The sequence below is a fragment of the Thamnophis elegans genome, chromosome 7 (assembly GCF_009769535.1).
Source record: "Thamnophis elegans isolate rThaEle1 chromosome 7, rThaEle1.pri, whole genome shotgun sequence".
Taxonomy (NCBI): domain Eukaryota; kingdom Metazoa; phylum Chordata; class Lepidosauria; order Squamata; family Colubridae; genus Thamnophis; species Thamnophis elegans.
In genome coordinates this window covers 18,122,945-18,147,356 of record NC_045547.1, presented here as the reverse complement: position 1 = coordinate 18,147,356, position 24,412 = coordinate 18,122,945, and the positions used below count along the sequence as shown (strand labels likewise).

At 40.5% G+C, this 24,412-nt stretch overlaps 1 protein-coding gene across 1 annotated transcript in view; it reads left to right on the top strand.

Annotated features, from left to right (window-relative positions):
- TMTC1 (transmembrane O-mannosyltransferase targeting cadherins 1) overlaps positions 1-24,412 on the top strand; it is a 179,343-nt gene that overhangs the window by 74,267 nt on the left and 80,664 nt on the right. The window contains 2 exon segments of the mRNA XM_032221138.1: positions 6,054-6,243; positions 21,482-21,603. Coding sequence (XP_032077029.1) covers positions 6,054-6,243; positions 21,482-21,603 — 312 coding nt within the window.

Below are 24,412 nucleotides of genomic sequence, written 5' to 3'. Positions count from 1 at the left end.
ATATTAATCAGGATCCATCCTGTTTATCTGCCAGATTTTGAAAAGGTCATCTGGGTGCTGTTCCTGCTAAGTGATACAAGACATATAACCACCATCAGCTTCAGTGATTGGATTAAAAATGTTTTACTACGGGTTCTGTGGGTGTGGCTTGGTGGACATGGTAGGGGAAGGATACTGCAAAATTCCTATTCCCTCCCCACCCTACTAACCTGCTTTCCAGCTCCGTTCTCCTGTGCAGGGCAACAGAAGAAGACCCAGCCAATCACTGGAACTCGGGACGCAGCGAATAGCTTGGGGGCGGAGCCAGTCAGAGGTGGTATTTGCCAGTTCTCCGAACTACTCAAAATTCCTGCTAGAACCGGTCAGAACTGGCTGAATACCACCTCTGATCAGCTTGGATAAATGTTTAATAAGTATGCCTTTTTGCTGTATATTTGTGCGCCACTGTCTCCCCCCTGGAATTCAGAGAATAAAAAGCAGAGCTATTTCACCTCTTCAGAGCAAGCCAGCAATACAGTTAGCTATGATTGCTGCAGTGTGGGAGGAAACTATAGCAAAAACAATTCCTCCCCCCTCCCAATTTGTAGCAGCCATTTGTAAACTTAAAAGAGGAAGCAATGTATGCCAAAATACCTAAGAGAATATTGAAATTGGATCTCTAGAGAAGAAACAACACATCTTTTTCCTGATCTTTTCCTTACCTTTTGGGTTATCACATCAAAACCATGCAGCTGCTGGTTTTGTTAAATACCCGTCAGAATTCCCCTCAAAGTGGTGTTTTACGAAGTGGTCTTGTTAGGTCCTTGTTTAAAATAGGCAGTTTCTTTGGAAGAAGAGAGAAATCCGTGTTGAGCGATCATGTTTTAAATTTGCACTCTGTAAAAATGATCACAGGGAAACCTTTAATGCTTCTAATACAATTGAAGCCCCATCTTTGGAAGACAAAAGGCATTACAATGCAAACCTTCAGTATTCTGAATTCTTTGACCTGATCTGACCAGGTTTGTCCCTGAGCATGTTTGCAAGAAGCTACAGCAGACAAGCCACCATTCGAGAGAGTGGCCCAGAGAAACAGCTCTTTGTGTCTTGGCAGAAGAGTAAACTCGGAGCCTCTGGAGAAGTAAAAGCCCATTTTCCCAGGGGGCGAGTAGAACAGAACAACATGGCTAAGTTTGTGATCCATTATCCATGTGTTTCGTTTCTTAGATAACCAACAGAATGTTCATTCTACCTAAACACAGGAAGGCTGCTGTAGTGGCTTTCAGTCAGAATAATAATTTTTTTTTCTTTGCCACTTAACACTGAGAGCTTTTTTCTCAGGAGTGTTCTCATCTTTTGCATAGGCTCTAAATCAACTGCACCCGATAAAGCACTTTATAATAAGGTTGTAAAGCACCGTGGCTGCAATTGTAACCAGGGTCTGTTATTTATGAGCTTTCTATCTTAGCTGAATTGGTTTATGTCGAAGCATTGCTGTTAGATCACCCAGCTTTCTCTTCCTTTGGTATTGCTGGTATACCTGTCTTGGTCAAATAAATCATTTTCAAAAGTTAATCATCATAGCTTCTCCTGTACGTGTATGTAGCTGTGGATATATCTGAACTGGTAAATTATTGTACTCTTGTTCTGATAATCTGCATATAGACACCAGGGGTGGGTTTCTCACCCTGTTCCAACCGGTTCGGTTGGAACAGGGTCGGCAGCATCCTCATGCACGTGCGCGGTGCACGCATGCGTACTAGCGTCTGTGCGATGCTCCAGCTGCTCCTGGAGGATCACGCAGGCGCTGTATGCGTCCTGCGCATGCATGGAAGCGCAGAACTCGTCAAAACCGGGTAAGGACCACAGGCGGCGGGCGGGCGGGGCCAGCCAGTGGGATTTGGGGGTTCTCCGAACTGCACAGAATCTTAGCTAGAGGTTCTCTCGAACCCCCAGCAGCCCACTGCTGACAAGTACATACCGGTAGGAATTGATAGGAAGCCTCTTTTTTCTTTTTTTTAATCTTAGACTTCTATTGTTTTATCAATGTATAAATGCAAAGAAACATAAAAATAGGAAATTAAAGGAAGAAAAAAAGGGGGAAAGAAAATATGAAGTATAAGGGAAGAAAGAAAAAGGCATTGACTTCTGACTCTTTTTAGCACAGAGCAAGATAACATTACAGCCTCAACTTTTATTTTTACACATTAGTACAAAGCTAACCATTTCTATCTAAATATCATAACGAAAGTCAAAGTTTCATTTTTTTTTCATTGCACAAAATCCAAAAGTGATATCCAAATAACAAAACATAAATGTATTCTCCTTTTTAAATAGAACAATCAATTTAACCATTTCTGCTTTATCTTCCTTGCCATGGAAATAATATGTATTTCTATTTGCACTTGGGATCTAATTTCCATTGCTGAGCAAAACAACCGTTAAGCGACTCATGCCTGATTTTACGACCTTTTTTTTTTTTTTGGCTACAAGTTATTAAGCAAATCACACCAATTGTTAAGTGAACAGTACGGCTGTTAAGTGAATCCAGCATCCCCCCATTGACTTTGCTTGTCAAAAGCCAGGTAGGTAGGAAGGTTGCAAATGGCATTGCTTGTCAGTTGCTGAGAGCCAAAATCTTAATCATGTGAGGATGGGATGTTGTGATGGTTGTAAGTGCAAGAACTGATGATGAGTCACCTTTTCAGTGCAGCTGTATGAATGGTCGCTAAAAGAATGATCATAAGTCAAGGACTACCTGTAATCTTTATCAGTACAGGTTTCAGGGTATTTGTTCAAAGGCTCTTTATCACCTGATTCTGCATTACTCAGCAGTTTAAAAAAACCCACCCATTTAAATACATAAATGCATTCGATCTATATTCCGCATTGTTGAATAGATATACCTCCAAAATATTTTTAGAAGTATTGGGGTAATGTTTTCCAAACCAATAAAGACAGCCCAGTTCGAGACCTAAGCTCTGCACAATGGGGTGAGCTCCTGTTCCTGGGTTCAAGACCCAAACTCTGCACGATAGGGTGAGCTCCCATTCCGGCCCAGCTCCTGTCTGCCTAGCAGTTCGAAAACATGTGTTGGAAGAAATGTCCATCTGGGTTCAGTTCCAAGTGGGAAGAAAGACACTGGAAACATGGAGACTGCTTGGAAAGATGGTTTAATGGTGGATAGGATCACATGGCTTTTTTTGGGGGGGGGGCACTTTGCAGCTTCCTGTTCCTGTACAAGAAATGTATTCCATTGGCTGCCAGGTGGGCGGGAGTCTTAGCTAACCTTGTAGGCTGTCTGTGTCCTAGGCTTGGTTGAGTCTTGCTGGGTGATGTAATCTTCCCAGGAACCATGTGGTGAGATGGGTAAAGGACTAATTCTATCATGTCCTGAGGGCCATGTCTTAATCAAATCACCCTGGAGCTGCAGGAAGTTGCTTTGTACTTAAAAACATGTTTCTCCTTTTCTCATCCAGGGAAACATAATATTCTGCCTTTCTAATATTTCCTAGAATATTTCGTTGTTCTGGGAGAGGGTGGGTGCTAACTTCCTACACTTGCAAATGTAAATAGATTAATAGGTACCACTTCTGTGGAAATGTAACAGCATTCCATACACTTTTGCTGTATAGATGTGGTTGCCACACAGTGGTGGGTTTCAAAAATTGTTCGAACCTACTCTGTGGGAGTGGCCTCCTTTGTGCGAGTGGCTTGCCACCCATGTGACTGGATGGGAGTGGCTTGCTGCCCATGTGACCGGATATGAAGATGCCGACAACACTTGTCAGAACCACCTTAAATTACCTCACACACAGCACTGGCATGCATAAGAATATGATGTAAACTTGTTTTTGAAAAGGCATCTTTGGTTTGCGTTAAAACAACTTCAACACACGCAATGTTCTGATTGCACCACAAACGCAGTAGTCATCCTTACCTTTCACAGAGGCACTGAGTTTTATAAATATGAGCATGATAGTGTAGAATAATCATATCCAAGGACCAGTGGTGGGTTTCAAAAAAATTGGAACCTCTTCTGTAGGTGTGGCCTGCTTTCTGGGTCCACTGGTGGAACCTCTTCTAACTGGTTCGGTAGATTTGACGAACCGGTTCTACCGAATAGATGCGAACTGGTAGGAACCCACCTCTGTTGCCACATGACCATGGAAGTGTCTTTGGACAATGCTGATTCCCTTAATCAAAAAATGGAGATGAGAATCGTGCCCTAGAGTCAGATACGTCAGTCAGTCAGAAACCTTTACTTTTTACAAATAAAAAGGAGCAAAAAAAGCATCTCTGGAATATGTAACCCAACAGTGAAATTTCTCAAGTATCTGTAGCTCATCCCAGGAAATAATAGCTTAAAGCTTTCTTCTCTCTTATTCTCTCTATAGCAATTAGTTTTTTGTGTTCCTTGCCAGAGGCAGATGGGAGTATTCAGATTTGATATTCATATAGATGTGTTTGCTATTTTTCATACCCAATTATAGCCCTGTGTCCTTAGTAGACCCCGGTTCATTGTGTTTTTTTTTTTTTTTTTTTTTTTTTTTTTTGTTTTTTTCCCCTTATGGTTTTTATATCAGTGATACTAAATGCATTAGCTGTGGAGATATGCTTTTAAGTCTTCAATATGTTTTACAAAGCAATGGAAGAGCCACTAATGAAAGCCTCATGAAATAATTCTTAGGATCATGATTTTCTGGCTCTGTTTAATAACTCTTGTTGTAGGCGGTCTTAGATTTTGATCCACCCCAGCGGGAAGGTAGTTCACAAATGGAATCCATGAGTTTTCAAACTGGCTTGCAGTGAATCAATATGAGCTTTCTTTGGTTCCTACTGTGATGTTTGGCAAATCAATTCTAAACTGTTCAAATTTAACGAGAACTTTCATTATTTGGCAAAAAGTAATGTAACCAAGAGATTTCCTGTTGTGATGAGCTGAGATGTGAACCAGACAGTTATGAGCAGTGTGTGATGAATGTTTTAGAATCTGGGAAATAAGTCAGTCAACAGAAGTTGACAGATGGTATGAGAAGAATTTAAGAGGTCCCAAGACCCAACAAAACAATGAAAAGCCATTGAGATGATATCCATATTTTTCATGTTTTTTGTTAAGTACAGTTTCCGAGAAGATGTCAAAAGTATTGAACAAATCTAATATCCCTTTTCACAAACAATGGGAAGAGAAGAAATTCTGGATATCACATTTTTATGTTTATGACAAATATAAAGACGATTTGCAGAATCTATACACTTGCTGGCTTCACACAATGTAGTGCATTGTGTTGTCTCAATTATATTTAAAGTTTTAATCACTTTCTCTGGTTTCTTAGTTCCTGTAACGATTCCCATATCTTGCTGGGGTTTAACATTGTAATCTTCGCTTCCTCTTCAGTTTGCACATACTGTATTATCAGAGCATATAAAATTGGTTTTTAATATAGAACATAAGTAGCCTAGCTAGCCCACAAGAAAAACAATCCAATGTTTATGTGTTCTGGCACCATTTCTAATGCTCAATGAGAAGAGGAAACCCAAGGAAGGCCTGGGTTGCTAAAGAACTCAAGATAACACGTATCTTGAGTGATAAATTGGGCACTCTCACCACTGTCTGTCCTGTCTGAATGGGACAAGAGGTTCCCCGTGTAAATATACAGTTTCTATTGCTTAAAATTGCTTTCTATTGTATTGTAATTGTGGTATCTATTGTTTATTATTTCTCTGAGATCTCCCCTGTGGTGATTCCTACCCTCAGATTGACAGATTAACAAAGTTGGAAGGGAGCTTATGGGTCCGTGATGGAGAAACTATGGCATGCATGCCACAGGTGGCATGCAGAGCCCTCTCTGTGGGCATGCACGCCATCACCAGCTGCTCTTCTGGTTTTCGGCCCCACAAATCGCCATAAACAGCCAAAAACAGGAATGCTCATACCGGTCAGCTGCTCTTCAGGTTTCCAGTGCTCCGGCACCAGCGAAGACCAGCTGGCTGGTGCGCATGTCGGAAACCCAAGACCCAGCTGACAGGTGCGGGTATGCCAGATTGTTTTAATTTTGTGTTTCTTTTTGCAGGTTTCTTACTTATTCCTACCTCCTGGCCTTCAACGCCTGGCTTCTACTGGCCCCAATTACGTTGTGCTACGACTGGCAGGTTGGGAGTATTCCTCTGGTGGAATCAATTTGGGATCTGAGGAATTTTGCTACCCTGATCCTGGCCTTCGTAATGCTTCTCCTTTGTCTACATTGTTTCATGGCGTTTAAGGTAAATAAGCTTTTCTCCACACTTAAAGTTTACCTTTGTGTTCCAAAGACATGTATTATGTTCTTTCTATGGATGTTGGCTAGACCAGATCCTTGGTTCATGCTAAACCATGCTGGTTCATGCTGTCTTAGCATACTGTATGAGTATAAACACTACATTTTATAAGCCATGATTTATGACTTATTGGTTTGCCCAAATAATTGTAGATTATTCAAGAAATCTCAATAAATTAGTGGGAAGGAGCTATCAACTAGTTCTTTTTTTGTTTGTTTAATTTAAGGATAGGAATAGGAATTTGAATGCAAACATTCAATTCCTCCTCCAAAATTTAGCAGCTGAATTACGGTGACGTGACTTGGAGTCATGGAGATTTGCTAGGGTGAAAATGATAGTGCATGTTTATTTACCCATTTAAGTGAACTTTGGCAGAACCCAACTCCATCCTGATGCTGGGTGGCCTACTATGTAAAAATAGTGTAAACACAACCAATACATAGAAATTTAGCAATAGAAATAAACAAACTAGCAACCCAGATAACTAACATCAGTATTAATCCACTCACATACCCAAGGAACTGAATAATACCTTTCTTCTTTGAAATAAATTTGTTGAAAAAGCTTTGATAGAAGTTGATTGCATCAGTTTTTAATACGTCCATAAAATAGGACCCTGTGGATGTGATATTTCTGCAAAACCAATTTCAATTTTTCCTGGACATCTAGCTGTTGGGTATTGGGGAGAATATGTTAGAGTTTTGCTTGACAAGACAATTTTTATTTATGATTGTGCCTAGGATCCTACTTGATTACTTAACCCACTGCAATTTTAATAGAAAACTGGCAAAAAATCAACTTGCTCTTCCTTAGGATCCCTCCATAACCAAATTGATAGGAGTATAAAAAGAGAGGAATGAGTGGGTTAAAAAAAGAAGTAAGAATAGTGTATTAGGATGTGCCCAAGGCTTTTTAACTTATCATAATGGAAGACTTGGACTTTCTTACCATATATTTTCAGAGTATAAGACGCACCCTTTTCCCTCAAAAAGAGGGTGAAAATCTGGGTGCATCTTATACACAGAATACAGCATTTTTGGCCTCCTGAAACCCTGCCCCCTTTGGAAAAATGGTCGTGCATAGCCTTTAGGAGGCTTCCAGAGTGCTCCTGGGGGCTGAGGAGGGCAAAAATGAGTGAAAAATGGGCCATTTTTTGCTCGTTTTTGCCCCTCCAGCCTCCAGTAGCACTCCATAAGCCTCCTAAAGGCTATGCCCTTTTTTTTTGACAAAAACGGCCCATTTTTGGCTTTTTTTTGCCCCCCCCCCAGCCCCAGGATAACTCAACAAGCCTCCTAAAGGCTATGCGTGGCCTTTTTTTGTCAAAAAAGGGCCCATTTTTGCAAAAAAACCAAGCTGTTTTGGGGAAGTCTGCAGAGTGCAAAAACTTTTTTTAAAAATTTGCCTCTTCAAAATCTTGGTGCGTCTTATACTCTGAAAAATATGGTAGTTTCATCTATTCTGATGGGTTTTTTCCTCTAAAACATCTTTAAACTCTTCAATCTTAATCCTTTTCCTTGTAACCTTAAACTTACTTGCTTAGAAATTACAAAGCAAGTGTTCACGGAATGTTTTCCATTGTTAGAAAAAGAATGTTATTTAGAAAACATCTGACAATTTAGCCTACACACTGAGTGCAAACACACTCAGAATCTAGTGTTGGCAATGAAACTTGGAAGATGAGCTGTGTGTAAATTTAATCATGAGTACTTTATAATGCTTTAGAGACTTGGATTACACAAAGTAACACAAATAGCAGTTCAAAATATTATGAGATATTATAAAGACAAAGGAGTTGCTTGTTCTTAGACATAAAGCAAAATGCTCAGGTGGCTTTTGCTATCTCCTGTGTGGGAGAATGGGTTGTGTTTCTAAAGTATTTTATATCTTGCTCCAAAATCTGCTATGTTGCCTTAAGCTCCAGTTGGAGAGGTGCCCATATAAATCAAATAAGGAACAAAAACATTTTTTTTTTTTTTTTTGAGTGGGCAAATCTATATACAGTATGTCTTTTTACAAAACTGTATTTCACTGAATTAGTGTCATTCGTTCTATGACAGATTTACAGATTCAAACTTCCCCTTCCCCATTAAAAATAAGAATTCAATCAAATTTAACCTGCTACTGTGCCTGCATCTCTGCAAGGCCTATAGAGTAGGAGGTGTCATTAGAAGTAATATAATGCTTTATTTGAACTGTACATTTGAGTTTTGATCAACCATTGTTCAAACACAACGGAAGCTCTAATTAAGCACAATAGGCTTTCTGAATCATATTTTGCCATTTTTCCTAGTTGGAGACAAAAAGATATGGTTTGACTGACAAGTCAGCGACTGCAATTACACATACAGATTGAAGCGTAAATCACAGTTAACTGGTTCTCACAGTGCATTAAGTTAGAAATGATGTTTTACAAACACAGCAGCTGGATTCACACATAGCGTTATACCAAGGGCGGGCTTCAAAAATGTTAGCAAGGGGTTCTCTGCCCGGTTGCTGGGTGGCTGTGGCCATGGTGGGCGTGGCCTAGTTGGCCTCCTGCACTACAGGAGGGGGGTTGCCCTCCCTGGCCTCCGGAGGCTTTCATTGAGCCTCTGGGAGGGCAAAAACGGCCTCCCCAGGCTCTGGAGATCCTCTGGAGGCCAGAAATGGGCCCATTTCCGGCCTTCCCAAACTTCTGGTTGGCCTGTTTTTCACCTTCCCTGAGCTTCTGTCCGTGCCTTGCACTTACCTGCATCCAAAATGGACCCCGTGGGGACTCCTGGGAGGGTGGGCGGGGCCAGCCAGGACTGGGATTTGTGGGTTCTCCGAATTAAACAGAATCTTAGGTAGAGGTTCTCCCGAACCCCTGCAAACCCCTAGCAGCCGACCCCTGGCACTATACCAAAATCAAGACAATCCCATTATCCCTTGGTGCAAAGATGCATCTCAGTTTGATGATATTATCTATTCAGTCGTGTCTGACTCTTGGTGAAACTATGGGCCAAGTCTTCCCACATCTTTCAGTCTTGCACTGCTTCTTTGAGTTTTTCTATGCATTGGCTGGTGTCAGCTTTGATGGTGTCCAGCCATTGTATTCTTTGACAGCCTGGTTCCCTTTTAGTGCTAACTTTCCCCCACATAATTGCTTCCTCCAGTGAGCATCCCAGTTTAGTCAGAGTAATTTCATACCTGTAAAGAACTCATGGTTAGGCACTGTTCTGCTATAGCTCTACTCCAGTTAGGTGAAATTAATCATGCAAACTATCCTTATATTTTAAAGCACATCCAGATTTAGTGCTACAAAGAACCAATTTTAAGAGTTTGTACAACAATTAAATATTTCTTAAGCTGTACACATGAGAGGTTGTTTTCACACATACTTCAGCTCTGCAAAGGTGGCACAACACTCCCTCTGGGATAAATGAATCCCATAATGCTTGGGGCATATCATGTTTATGAATTGAGAGAACATTCGTGGTATGAAGTTGGGGGTCTTAGATTGGCTACGTCTGATGAAACAAACAAATGTTGAAGAGTTTTGGTATTTATGTAGTTACTTACCAAGCACATCTATAGTATAATAAAGTAACCAAAATATCTTTACAATCCCCAAGGCTTGTCACAACTTTTGAGCACCCCTAATGTTTTTGAAATTGAAAGTTGGAAAACTTGACATGCCCTAGGAATAACCAATAAGATGCATGCATTAGAATCCAGTTGCTGGAACAAACTCTCTTTATAGCAGTATTTCTCAGTCTTTGCAACTTTAAGACATGCGGACTTCAACTCCCAGAATTCCTCAACCAATGCATGCTGCCTAGGGAATTCTGGGAGTCGAAACCCATACTTCTTAAAGTTGCAGAGGTTGAGAAACACTGCTCTACAGAAATCACTCTACCATTATTTCCCGTGTCTCAAGAATGCACTGATTCTTTCTCTTTTCTTAAGAATCTTAACATTCGGAGTTGATGTTTCATTGAGTGTTAGATGGGCCGAAGCATTGCAAGGAACAGCCTGCTTCTATGATTCCCATTACAGAAAAATCATCTGGGTAGCTGTGGTGTCGCTGCCGAATTTTCATTTGTGTGAAGTGGTTTTGTCATGTATTAAAGTGAGCAAAGGAAAAGCAGGAGTATGACTCGGGAATAACGAATGGAACAATTCACACAATTAAACTGACAAATTGAAAATGTACAGAAAGTTATTCCAGAGAGTATTCAGTGTGGATGATTACAGCTGGGTAATTGCTGAACCAGATGCATAACTCTGCATGGAGCCGTTCTGACCCTGCTCTTAACTTGTCAGTGCAGTTGTATGAATTTCTCTTAAATCAGATGGGGCTGATTCAAGGCATCAGTCTTCCTGTATTTCTCATTCCATTGGTGCCAGCCAGGGCTTTTCTCACAAGAAAACTTAGGTATGGAATACTTTTACAACGAGAGAGAGAGGGCATAAATCTTCTCTTCCTACTTATGCCAGTTGCATTTCTCTGATTCAGAATGGGACAACTCGCCATGGGCAACTCGCTGCAGGAGAATTCGCAACAGGACAATTCAACAAATGCAAAAGTTAAGTTAATTTCAATGGAACTGTTGCCAATAATAACAATATAAGAAGGTCAATCCAGAGATAGAAAAGTTACTATAATTTCGATGAAAACGTGGTCCCCAATAATAATAAAAGTAAGTGAATGAAGGAATTAATGCAGCGTTGAATTGTTCCTCAGTGACTTGGCCATGGAGAGTTGGCCATTGTTGACTTGCCCTAGATCAGTGCTGGCGAAACTTTTTGGCATGGAGTGTTGAAACGGGAGTGTGCATGCGTGTCCGTGTACTGTATACTGGAAGAGCAGCTGCTCGGCATGCATGCACGTGCCAGGAAGATGATCTTCTGGTTTCTGGTGCCAGTTCTTCCAGTTTCTGACATGCATGCATGCATGAAGAGCAGCTGTATGGTGCGCATAGCGCACCAGACAGCTGCTCTTCCAGTTTCCAGAATTCCCATGCACGTGAAAACCAGCTGGCCAGTGTGCCAGACCCGGAAGAGCAACGGCTTGCGTGCCTTGAGAAATGGCTCTACAGTGCCACTTCTGGCATGCATGCCATAGGTTTGCTATCACGTCCCTAGATCCTTTCTGATTAGCTCTCCAGAATCAGCTCCTATATTTGAGAGACTGAGAAAGTCCATGTGTTTTGTTTAGTTGTCTGAACTGGTTGGGACACCGGAAACACTTTTTGACGGTGAGGGTATGATTGCCATCAAGCCATTGAAAGGCTGTTGCCACGCAGCATTCTACATCATAATGCGATTTGATTGGTTTTTAGATTATTATGTCTTATGAATGGCAACTTATTCAATAAGCCATGTCTAAAGCAAACCATGGTTGAACTCAGAAATGCGCAACAGCAGACCTTCTCTAATCTGAAAGCGTTTTTTTAGAGATCCCCAGATTCAAGTGTGACTGTGGTCCATGAAAATTGGTAGATTTCCTTCCATTTTGAAGAGAAAAGGGCCAGAAAACAATGGCATAAAGTACATTTAAAAATAAATGTTGTTTATCTCTGGAATTTATGAAGAAAAAACAGAAATCATTTACAACATACAGTGTAAGGACTACCTCAGCCATTCTGTACGACAAACAGGGAGAAGACTGACAGGTGGCATCCATGAACTAGCAGAAAACATAATGAAAACTCCTTAGTTTTCATTATGACTTAATTATACTTTCAGCTGGGAAACTGTGACCATCCTAGATCAAGCAAGCCCCAAAATGCTTGGGAATTCTTGAAAGCCTAGCACTCTGACCAATCAGCCATCAATGGGCACATAGAAATAAATAACACCTACATAGCATTCAAAGGATATAATCAACAAGCCAAAAAGAGGAAAAGAGCAAAACGTCCTTGCATCAGCAATCAACCTGGAGGAGCATAGATTAACACAAGATTAATATCAGGCCAACAATCAAGAAGTAAACAATACAGGAACTACCAAATAAGCTAACAATACCACCAAAGCAGAGTTGGGTTCTTACCAGTTCGCACCTATTCGGTAGAACCGGTTTGTCAAATCTACCGAACCAGTTAGAAGAGGTTCCACCAGTGGACCCGGAAAGCAGGCCATACCTACAGAAGAGGTTCCAATTTTTTTTGAAACCCACCCACTAGTCCTTGGATATGATATTCTACACTATCATGCTCATATTTATAAAACTCAGTGCCTCTGTGAAAGGTAAGGATGACTACTGCGTTTGTGGTGCAATCAGAACATTGCGTTGTTGAAGTTGTTTTAACGCAAACCAAAGATGCCTTTTAAAAAACATGTTTACATCATATTCTTATGCATGCCAGTGCTGTGTGTGAGGTAATTTAAGGTGGTTCTGACAAGTGTCGTCGGCATCTTCATATCCGGTCACATAGGTGGCAAGCCACTCCCATCCGGTCACATGGGCGGCAAGCCCACTCGCACAAAGGAGGGCCACACCCACAGAGTAGGTTCGAACAATTTTTGAACCCACCACTGCACCAAAGTATCACCAAATCCATTCCTACCAACACTGACAGGGCAAGCGACTAGAATATGAGAGCAAACCTCACTCCCTACTAGACTGATGATCCTAACTAGTTGGAAAATGAAACATCTGCAAGAAAACTGTGCTCCGAGAGCAGCAAGGACCTCCCATATAGAACATATCTACTGGATTGATTCCTTTGGGCCCAGATTGTTGGGGGCAATATGCTGAACTCTGTAAACTGCTTAGAGAGGACTGTAAAGCACTGTGAAGCGGTATACAAGTCTATTGCTATTGTTATTGCTTTCCTGTCAATAGAAATTGAATTTGATAATAATTTCTTGTTCACTGGTAATTTGGATAATTGCATTGTTGGAAAGGGTCCACAGTGTTGAATAAAAGACATTTGAGTTATGAAGATGGGTGGCTTCATTGCATTGCTGAGGATTTCTGCATTTATGTAGATTAGCTATTCTCTCTCTCTCTCTTTGTTCTGACCTAGACTTTCACAGCAGCACGATAAAACCCTTTTATTTAATTGACAGTAAATTCCTTTCCAGCAAAGTCTTTCCTCTCCCACTGTCTTTCAAGATAGTCCACAATTACTGACCTTTATTAGACTTGGAGAGTGGCCAGGCCAATACCTTTCAGACACTGCAAGAATATAGGAATGAACTAATTGTCTCCTGTAAACACCCCTCCCCTTTATTCCCCATGGAGGGGCTATTCACCGTCACCGGTGGCCTTACTCCCAAGTTGACCCCTCATTCCTTAGCTTGGTTACCCTTCGTCTGGCAGCTCTGCGCATGCGCACACTGGGGAACGGCTCAGCTGTTTGTCTGTCTCACTGATGTCTGAATCCAAAGGCAGCTGATAACTGTCTGATGGCCCTTTGCCCCATCTCTGCCTCCGATGCAGAGCCCTCGTCAGAGCCTTCCCCAGACTCCAGGACTGGCCCATGTTCCTCCCCAACCTCCTCACTGTCCGAATCTGATGCCAGCTCTGCAGCACAACACTCTCTTCCCTCCCTCCGTTCCCCCCCCTCTAATTTTCCATCTTTCCTTTTTGTTTTCTTATGCTGTTCTTGAAACAGACATGAGCCCTTTTTACTAGAAGAGAGGAAGCCTAGAAGGGAAGAACAGTTTTCCACTATTATTGCTTTGCTTGTTTCAGGAAATTATGATGCTCCTGTTCTGTATCTCCTTGTTCTTTTTGAGATTTCTTTTCTCATAATGAGGGAAACATACCGTTCATTTCCCCGCAGCCAGTGTAGGCATCCTAATTAAGCCATTCTCCGAAGTTCCATTCCTTCTTTTATATGGGTCACGATTCTTGAGAATACTGTACATAGTTTCTTACCAACTCATAAGAAGCAAAGAGAACAAAAACAAGTTTTTTTTTTAAAAAAAAAATTCCCTGCTTTGGTTTTCAAACACTGTTAAATTAGATTAACAGGTTGGCTAATATGTAAAATAATTAGAATATTTTGCATAATAATTGTTAATTAATTCCACACCTGCTACAAAACCATTAAGTTGACAGATTCTAGTACAAACCTCTATCTTGTGCCTTCGGAAACAAGCTTCCAAGAAATGAGTATCAATTGTTACCTAAGTTCAGATGATGTACAGGTAGTCCTTATTCAGTGACCATTCAAAGTTACAATGACATTGAAAAAAGTGACTTATGACTGGTTCTCACACTTATAGCCAATGCAGCATCCCCATGGCCACGTGATCCGAATTAAGGCACTTGGCAACTGGCATGTACTTATGACAGTTGCCGTGTCCTGGGGTGATGCGATCCCCATTTGTGACCTTCCCAGCTTGCTTCTGACAAGCAGAGTCAAGGGGGAAGCCAGATTTGCTTAACAACCACGCAATTCACTTAACAACTGCAGCAATTTGCTTAATAACCATGGCAAAAAGGTTGTAAAAAGTGATGCCATTCACTTAACAACTGACGTGCTTAGGAACAGAAATTTCGAGCTCAATTTACAAGTAGTTTTTGACTTACAACCACAATTGAGCCCCAAATTAAGTGAGACATTTGTTAAGTGAGTTTTGCCCCATTTTACGACCTTTCTTGCCACATACGTTAAGTGCGTCACTGCAGTTGATCAGTTAAGTGAATTTGGCTTCCCCATTGATTTTGCTTGTCAAAAGGTTGCAAAAGGGGATTTATATGACCTTGGGACACGTCAGTGATCATAACTACGAACCAATTGCCAAGCATCTGAATTTTGATCACATGATCATGGGGCTGCTACAATGGTCATAAGTGTAAAAAATGGTCATAAGTCCCTTTTTCTCTCCTTTCAGCCTTGCAACTCATGAGATTCAGCCAATCATTGTTTCAGCTTTTTCCAATTTGGAATGCTGCAGATATGTTGAAGCAGTAGCTCTCATGTTTCTCAGTCAAAGACTGTTCTGGCTATGCCAGGGCTGTCAAACTCCTGGCCCATGGGCCGGATTCATCACATGCTCGCCACGCCCACGCCCGGTTCAGCAAAGGGGAAAAAAAGTCCCGATATGTCACGTGAAGCCACCGAGACCACCTGAGTTTGACACCCGTTGGCTATGTATTTTGAAAATTACATACCTGGCTTACTTGGAGAATACTTGCTTAGAAAAGATTTTAGTGCCTTAGCATAACAGAGGTCAGTTTCATTTAAGGCGGCGGGCTCAATATTGAACAATTGTATGCAAAATTGTCTCTTCTAAAAAACCTCCAGTGTTGGGAGCACAATTTCTGCAGGCAACTCGTTCCATTGATAATTGTTCTAACTGTCAGGAAAGTAGTCTAACACTTTGATCTTAATTCTGTCTGTCTGGGATAGATCATCTTGCAAGTCTCTTCCCTCCCTTGCTGTACTCTCCTTTGCAGTAAATTTTGTTTATTAGACTTTTGCTCTTCGTCCTCTCTCCAAAACATCAACCCTACATGCCGTTACATGAAAGAAAAAAGTCTTTTTTTCATGTCCCCCCTTCATACAATTAGATTGCAAGCCCTCATTAGTTTTAACTGATGAAAAATTCTGCTTCATGTAACTCTTCTAAGGACTCTCAAAACAAAGGGAGAGTGAGAATTAAATCATGAACTATGATTTAATTAGAAATCATGAACTATGTGCAAGGAGTTGTTCTTATTTGGCAAAAATGTGGATATACTGGCAGAAGAAAGATGGAAAATATCTTCTGAAGACCCTCATTGATTAATTATTATACTCGGGTCAACTCCTCTGCAGATGTAATGCAGAGTTAGTGAATTGGAACTTAAGCTCCACAAAGTTTGTGGATTGTGCAGTTGCACAAACCATGGTCTGGTACCTTCACCAGTGGTAGGATTCTTTTTTTTTTACCGCCTTTTCTGTGGGCGTGGCTTGTTGGGCATAGCATGGTGGGTGTGGCTTGATGGGCGTGGCAGGGGGAAGGATACTGCAAAATCCCCATTCCCTCCCCACCCCACCAACCTGCTTTCCAACAAAAGAAGACCCAGCCAACCGGCTGGGACACGGGAGGCAGCAAATAGATCAGGGGCAGCCAGAGGTGGTACTTGCCGGTTCTCTGAACTACTCAAAATTTCCGCTACCGGTTCTCCAGAGCCTGTCAGAACTGGCTGAATGCCACCTCTGGCTTCCACTTCAGTCAAATTATTCTTACCTGGAGGCATCAAATTTTACACTCAAGTCAGAAGCACCGAGGCGCATTTCAATCCAAGTTGAAAGGATTATCCGATGACTTCACCTTTGCCCTGGGGATGTCCTGTTGGGTGCTCCTTTCATATCTCCGCAGGAGCTGGAGGGAAGGATGAGAGCTCATCCCTGCCCCACGGCAGCTCTCGGGTCTCAAACATGAGTTTGCTAACCTCCTGCTTAGCGTTCCAACCGTTTGAACCACATTCCCAATGCATCAAATGAGCTGGCTGCATTTGTGTAGCTTCCGTCCGAAAGTAAGTTGCACTTTTTTTTTCATTTTGTGTGAAAATTATTTCATTTTTCATATGAAGTCATTTTCATAAAGATCCATTTTGAATGCTTGGCTTATTCAAAGTCCCTTCTTTACATTTCCTGAAGTCTGTTTGATTTGCTGTGTTTGGGGTTTTGTGTAATGCTGCTATTGCATTAATATTTCCTAAGGAAGGGAAAATGGTATAGTAAATCAAACTCTCTGATTGGTGAAAAGGATATTGCTGTTTAAACTATGTGTTTGATCTGTTAATTGCCTTAAAAGAGAACAGGAAATGCTTAGATAATCTTTTGCCATTGTTTATTGCAACTGGAGAAGATGCAAGTCTTCACTATTGTCTGTCTTCGGATGGAGTAACAAACCCACAAGATTAGATTCAAACAGTTTTCCCCTCCATTATGCTTTCTGCCTTTAATCAGCATTATTTCATATTCCTGCTTATGTACAACTTCCATTCCATCATTTTCCTTTATCTTCTTATGTAGGTTCAAATTAAAAAAATTAAATAAAAATAAAATGGCTAGGAAAAAAGACTGTCTCTTCAGTGTGTTATCTCAATAAGGCTATTATGTCATCATTCACATTTTGTTCAGCAAGATTGTCAAGAATAATTAAAACCTGTAAGGATTAAAGTTTATAACATCAAAGCAATTCTTTGTACTGCTGCTAAAAAAAAAGAGAGAGAGACTCGACAATCCAAGAATGAAGTTAAGGCTCTGATGAATTGATGCAACGTATATCTTGATGAGAAGCTGATGAGATATCATAATAAAATATTTTCCTAACTGTTGACAATTTACTGCTGTTTGACACTGAATAGATAGAGGTATCTGCGTTGTAGTAAGGCTACCACAAAGAAGAGGGGGTCAACTTATTTTCCAAAGACAAGAAACAATGGATGAATGAATGAAAGTAACCAAGAAGAACAGCAACCTAGAACTAAGGATAAATTTCCTGACAGTGAGAACAATCAAACCATTGAAACACCTTTCCTTCAAAAATTGTGGCTGCTCTACAGTGGTGGGTTCCGGATCCTGGTGCAACCAGTATGGTGCAACGGGGCTGTGCGTCCACCACATGCATGCATGCGGCATGCGCACAGCGTGCAGCACGCGCATGCGTACTTACCACCTACAATGGCTCTGAAACAGCTCCAGCTGCTCGGCGGAGCATTGTGCAGGCTCTGTATGCTCCGTGCGTTGCGCAAAAGTCCTGATCGGCTCAAATACCGGTAAGGCGGGCAGGCGGGCCCTCTGGAGCACCGTATCGAACGGTGCTCCCAGCAGGCACCGGTACACCCATATGGGGGCGTTCCGGTCGTATCCCACCACTGGTGCTCTATCACAGATCTCTTTTAAGAGGAGACTGGCAGCCATATGCCTGGAATGGTATAGGGCAGTGATGGCGAACCTTTTTGGCAACAAGTGCCCAAACCAGAATGCACATGCAAGCATGTATGTGCACTAGAGTGCCCGAAAACTAGCTGGCTGGCATGTGCATGCCTGTTTTTTGGCCATTTTTGAGCCCTTTTCAGGCCGTTTCTTGGGCTGCTTTAATGTCATTTTTCTGGCTGTTTTTTGGGCCGTTTTCAGGGGAATGGGGATTGATGGGGAAATTCAGTAGAGTCGTATAAAACAGTGGCCCCCAACCTTTTGGGCACCAGGGACTGGTTCCATGGAGAGAGTTCTTTCCAAGGACCGGAGAGGGCATGATTTTGCATGATGCCTGCATCCTGTGGACGGGGTTTCACTTGTTTGCGTGGATCGGTTTCTGGGATACTGTGGCTGGGGTTCAGAGGCCCTGGTATAAAACATAGAAATTCCCTTGTCAAACTCAGTTCCTAATCTAATAATTACATTAAAAGTTAGGATTGAAAGTGCTTTGGTTAGTGCAGTAGTCCTTAATAGATAGTCAGTGCAAATTCAAACATAATACAAGAGAGAAGAATTTTTCCACTCCCTTTCTCTGGGTTTTAAAAATATTATTATTATTTCCAAGTCTAAAAATTTAACCCTAGTGGTCTCCTGTCAAAATACTAACCTGGACCGATTCTGCTTAGGCTTTTTAAGATCAGCCTGGCTGGTTGCTTAAAGCCATCTGCTGTGATGATTGGCGACTACATGAACAATTTTTGATCACAACAGAGAAGTTGTTTGTTGTTGGTTTCTTCTAAGATATCTTTCAACTCCTTAGTCTAATATCTGTTATTTAGATTGGAGATTTGTGTTGCAGTTAAGTCTTTTTATGTATATATTCAATATATCTGTGAGTGTTAGTACTTTATACCAATGATGAAATGTGGAACAATTTATCTTGGGAGTTTGAGGGCTATAAAATGCACTGTAGGTTGAAAAATGCTCATAAAAATAACATTGCAGTTTCGTTTTCAAACTGCTTAGTGATGCTTGTCACATCTTTACTGGGCATCAAATATGTGTTGGGAGTTCTCTTGAGAAGACCTAAATGTTCAAGAAGAGGATTGATCGTAAGAAATTCTTGAACTAATAATCCATTATAGTAGGCTTTATCAATCCGAAGGACAGCTAGTTAAGTACTGTGGCTGAAAAGAATGAATTTTGGATTGCTGTTAAGGCAGGTAGTGGCAAATTTAGCAATGATCATTGATCTTTAAGCCAGCAACTAAATATTCTAGTTCTGTTCTCTGCAGTGGAAATTGAATTGCATTTTTCACAATATCTTTTGTTTTATGAACAGGAAGGTAATTTTAGGGGAAAACTGTTGTTATTGTTTACAGATGGTTTTTCCTGAAGTTATGTGGATGTAATATCAGAGAAGTGTTAAATTCAGTACATGCAAACCAAATTTAATTTATTCTTCTGACTGTGGCAATTTATCTCCACAACTCAGAGTGTGTTGATAAGAAAAATCAACATGATAAATACAATTGTGTTGATTTATAGATTTGAGAATCACGAAAGAATATCATTGAAATGTATCTTGTAAATGATACTGCTACCTGTTTTTCCATTCCCATCCTTCCTGCTTTTCCCTAGACATTTGGATATGCTGAATTTCTCAGTTCCTTTAAGTGGCATCTGATGACATATAGTAAAAAAAGGCCATTCACTTAGAACAGCTTTTCTCAATGTCGGTTACTGTAAGATGTGTGGATTTTTAATCCCCAGAATTGAAAATACTGCCTGGGGAATTATGGGGTTTGAAATCTATACAGCTTAAAATAGACAAGGTTGAGAAACAGTTTAGAATGATTAGAGAAAAGTGCCTATTCTCTCTCTGGAGATATTCCAGGTTCAGTCTATTATTCTGCACAAGAGTTTGGGATCTAGACTCAAAGCAAGAGCGAGATACCTATTAAAAATTGCAGTTGGATGATGTGATGCAGATTTAAGTGTCAAACATTAAAAAGAGTAGGAAGACAGATATCTAGTTCCATCCAAAATTAGCTTTGTCCTTCACCAAGTGCAGCAATGCTTGTAAACACAAAATAAAAAGTATGTAGTTAATCTGTCTACTTGTGTGCTTCAAATCTCAGAATTCCTGTTTTAAAAACCAAATACAGCCAATAAGGGAGAATATTTGTACCTCAGGGTTGAAATGAGGGGTCCTTGGTGCTCTTTGAGTTTGCTTGTTTTCTTGCAGATGTTTCATTACCTAACTAAGTAACATCATCAGTGCTCGTAAGGAGTGCTGTTTGTAGTCTGTTTATATTCTGGTGTCTTGCCTGTCTGTGTGGGTGATGTTAGAGATTATTTGGTTGGGCTGTTTACTGATGGCTCTTTGGCTGTTTCTTGACTGGGGTATTGCTTACTTAATAGTTGGTATGAAGTTAAACTTTGAGTTAATCTAAGCTGATCTGAGTGCTGATTACTGAATACTACATAAAACAAACCAAATAAAACTATATTTCAGAATCAGAATTGAGCTGGAAGAGACCTTGGAGGTCTTCTAGTCCATCCCCCTGCTCAGGCAGAAGTTCCTATATAATTTCAGACTGGACAGTGACTGTCCAGTGTCTTCTTAAAAACCTCCAGTGATACAGCACCCACAACTTCTGAAGGCAAGCTGTTTCACTCTTTAATTGTTCTCACTGTTAGGAAGTTGTTATTTTTAAACAAGTAATTACAAGAAATGAATTTCTATATATCTAAGGCATAAGGTAGTCCTTGACTTGCAACCATTTAATTAGTAGCCGTTCGAAGTTACAACAGCACTGAAAAAATGTGACTTATGACCAGTTTTCACACTTATGACTGTTGAAGCATCCTCACATTCAGGTGATGAAAATGTGGGCACTTGGCAACCTGCATGTATTTACCTCAGTTGCCATGTCCAGAGAGGGGAAATTTGATTGCCATTTGAGACCTTCTTAGCTGGTTTCTGACAAGCAAAGACAATAAGGGAGGCTAGATTTAACCACATATTTACTAACATTGTGTAACAACCTTTAAAAAAAAGATTGGGGGCGGGGAGTTATTTAACAATTACCATTGGCTTTCCTTAGCAATGGAAATTCTGATCTCAGTTCTGGTCATAAGTCAAGGACTATCTGTATTTGGGCTGATGCAAAAATTGAGCCACCCCCCTAGATTCAGACAATCTTTTTCTGAATCTAGGGGTTTGTTCAGATTTTTGCGTATGAATAACTCGCGACTACTGTAATCTCAGAACTGGATCTCTGATCTTGCCTTGCCTGATTTCGGCATTATTTTTCATCTGTGTATCTTTAATTATTATTTTGTTACAGAAACTGGAACACAGAGAAGTTCTAGTTGGCCTGTTGTTCCTGATTTTCCCCTTCATACCTGCTAGCAACCTCTTCTTCAGGGTGGGATTTGTTGTGGCAGAACGCATCCTGTATATGCCTAGGTAATATTCCTACATTTAATTCTTCTATGGTGCAATACTCAAGCTTGAGTTTTAAAATCATGGTCTTTATTACGTTGTTCTCCACAAGCTACCACTTCTGAAATGTTCCAACATGTTTTTTTTAAAAATCAGGTAAATACCATGTTTCCCTGAAAACAAGACAGACTCTTATTTTATTTTGACCCCCCAAAATTAGCACTTGGCCTTATTTTAGGGGAGGTCTTATTATTTTGAGGTGCAGGAGGCAGTGAGCGTGGTCACCTCATGGCTGCTGCTGTGTTTGCAATATTTTTGGTCTTATTTTCAGGGGAGGGCTTATTTTAGCGCATGCACTCAAAAGCCTGATTGGGCTTATTATCCAGGGAGGTCTTATTTTCAGGGAAACAGGGTAGTAAAACTTTTCCCAATTTGAGATATTTTGTTCTGCAAACTCCCATTCTCTGAAGCCAAGATAGATCAAAACATTCATTGTGGCAGGCTGCCGTAATAATTTCTTTAGCCTTATGTGGTCGTTTCACATAAAGCTGTTCGTATATTGCGTCTTGTCCCAAAGGTGCTTTTTTTCAAGGGGCAACTGGACTTTCTTGTTTTTTTTTTAAGGCGTTTCGCTTCTCATCCAAGAAGCTTCTTCAGCTCTGACTGGATGGTGGGGAATAGAAGGATTTATAGTCCTTGCAGTTAGCTGGTCATTTGTATTCTTTTAGCGAGTCATTAAGGCCACCCGGAGGTTTATCTATGTCAGGAGTGTTAAACTGGCAGCCTGCGGGCCGGATGGATCATGCTTAGGGCACGCCCACCCCAGCTCTGAGAAGGGAAAAACTGTCACGCTGCGTCATGTGACAGCACTGTGACCCAGCGAGTTTGACACCTGTGATCTATGTCGTCATGGTCACCTGAGTGGTGCAAAGGTCTGTGCAGCCTTCTTGGAACTGTTGAAAGAACTGTGTCGTAGACTGGAGATAAGATGATGTTGTATCCACATCTTCTGTCCTTCCATTCCCCACTATCCAGTCAGAGCTGAAGAAGCTTCTTGGATGAGAAGTGAAATGCCTTCAAAGAAAAAGAAGAAAGTCCTGTTGCCTCTTGAAAAAAAGCACCTTTGTGACCTGGAGGACCGAGAATCTCCATAGACATATATTGTTTCTTCTTTTTTAAAAAATAATCTAGACTCACCAAGGGTTAGAATAATCTATGGGTTGAGCTTGAGTTGACCACATTCTCTAGCACTTCACTGAAATAGGTGTTTCATGGACACTAATTCTTAAATGGTTCACCTGAATTTTCAGTTTGTAGAAACCTGATCTAGGCAAACCTTTCTGGATGGACAATTATTTTCTATAAACCAACCTTCTCTGAAAAGAGTTCAGCAAAAATCAAATATGTTGCCTTGGGTTGTAATTATTGGCTTAGCGTATGTGTAATGTGTGTGTATTTAAAAGAGAAGATTAAAAACCAAACTAACCAATTTAAAATAAGAAGAAGAAAAAAGAGAAAGCAAGAAAAGAACAAAAAGTTGAGAAAAATAGAAAAGAAAGAATAGACACAAAGAAGTGGCTTTTGATATTCTTCACAGCAATTATTGATTTTTTCCAGGGTTTGTTTATATGGAAAATGTGTGAGTGCACAAAGACCCACATACACACAGAGTCTACTAAGAAGAAATTGATTGATCTAGGACTCTTTGTCTCTCACCAAAAAAACCCTGCCAAATTAATAAAATCCTAGACATGTAATCCTAAAGATGTCAGGACTGACTCTGTTTCATATTTTCTTGCCCAGAGCTTATTAAGCTTTGGTTGTTTGATCTACTAATGAAAGCCTGCACTCCTCTTTCATAATGTACAATAAGACTTATTTTTCTCATGTTTCACGTTGTGTAACAGTTTTATTGAGTGACAGAAGTGTAGCTGTCCAGGCAACTTGGCAGCGTGCTTCAAAACACTTACCAATTCAGGTTCCCTTAACAACTGGCTCAAGATACCCGGTGATGTTACAGGAGAACATTTAGTTTAAAGGAAGAAAAATACTTTCTTCTGGGAAGGGGCAATGTAGGTATATATTACCATACTGCTAACCAGAAGAGAAGGCTAATTTAGAGGTACTTGTAGTTGTCAGCCTCCCCTGCTGATAAGCAATAAACCACTCATCTATAGTTTTATTTAAAGAGGAAAGTAAAATGAAAACAAACAATGGGCTACAATTTGAGGTAGGACCTGACCCAAAAAAAAGAGTCAGCTGCTATCTCAAATTGTAGTCATTGCCTGTTTTTATTTTGTTTAAGATTATCATCTGAAGTGTATCTTCCGTAATTTTTAGCATGCTGCTTGGAGTTTGAAACTTTTTATCTTTGTCATTTGATAATTTGATTCTGAATTTTCAACTATAACAATTGTGCTGTGGGTTCAGTACTGTAATTTAAATCTCAGATGAAAAAGTACAAGGTCTAATCTGTAACATGAGGTAGTTCTTGTGATTTTTTTTTTAAAAAACAACTCTTAAGGCCTTTCTGGTACATATTCTAGTAAAAAAAAACAGGAACATTGAGAGAACTAAATATGACTGCTTTCCAAAATATAGAATACTGCTAAATATTCTGTCATGTTTTTCAAATAATGGTGTCTTGAATCTTCCATCAAGGAAATATAACCCTTGGCAAATGAAAATTTTCTCCTCCTCCTCCTCCTCCTCCTCCTCCTCCTCCTCCTCCTCCTCCTCCTCCTCCTCCTCCTCCTCTTCTTCTTCTTCTTCTTCATCAACATCTCCTCTTTCTCCTCCTCCTCCACATGCTGTGATAAAATCTGTGTTGGGT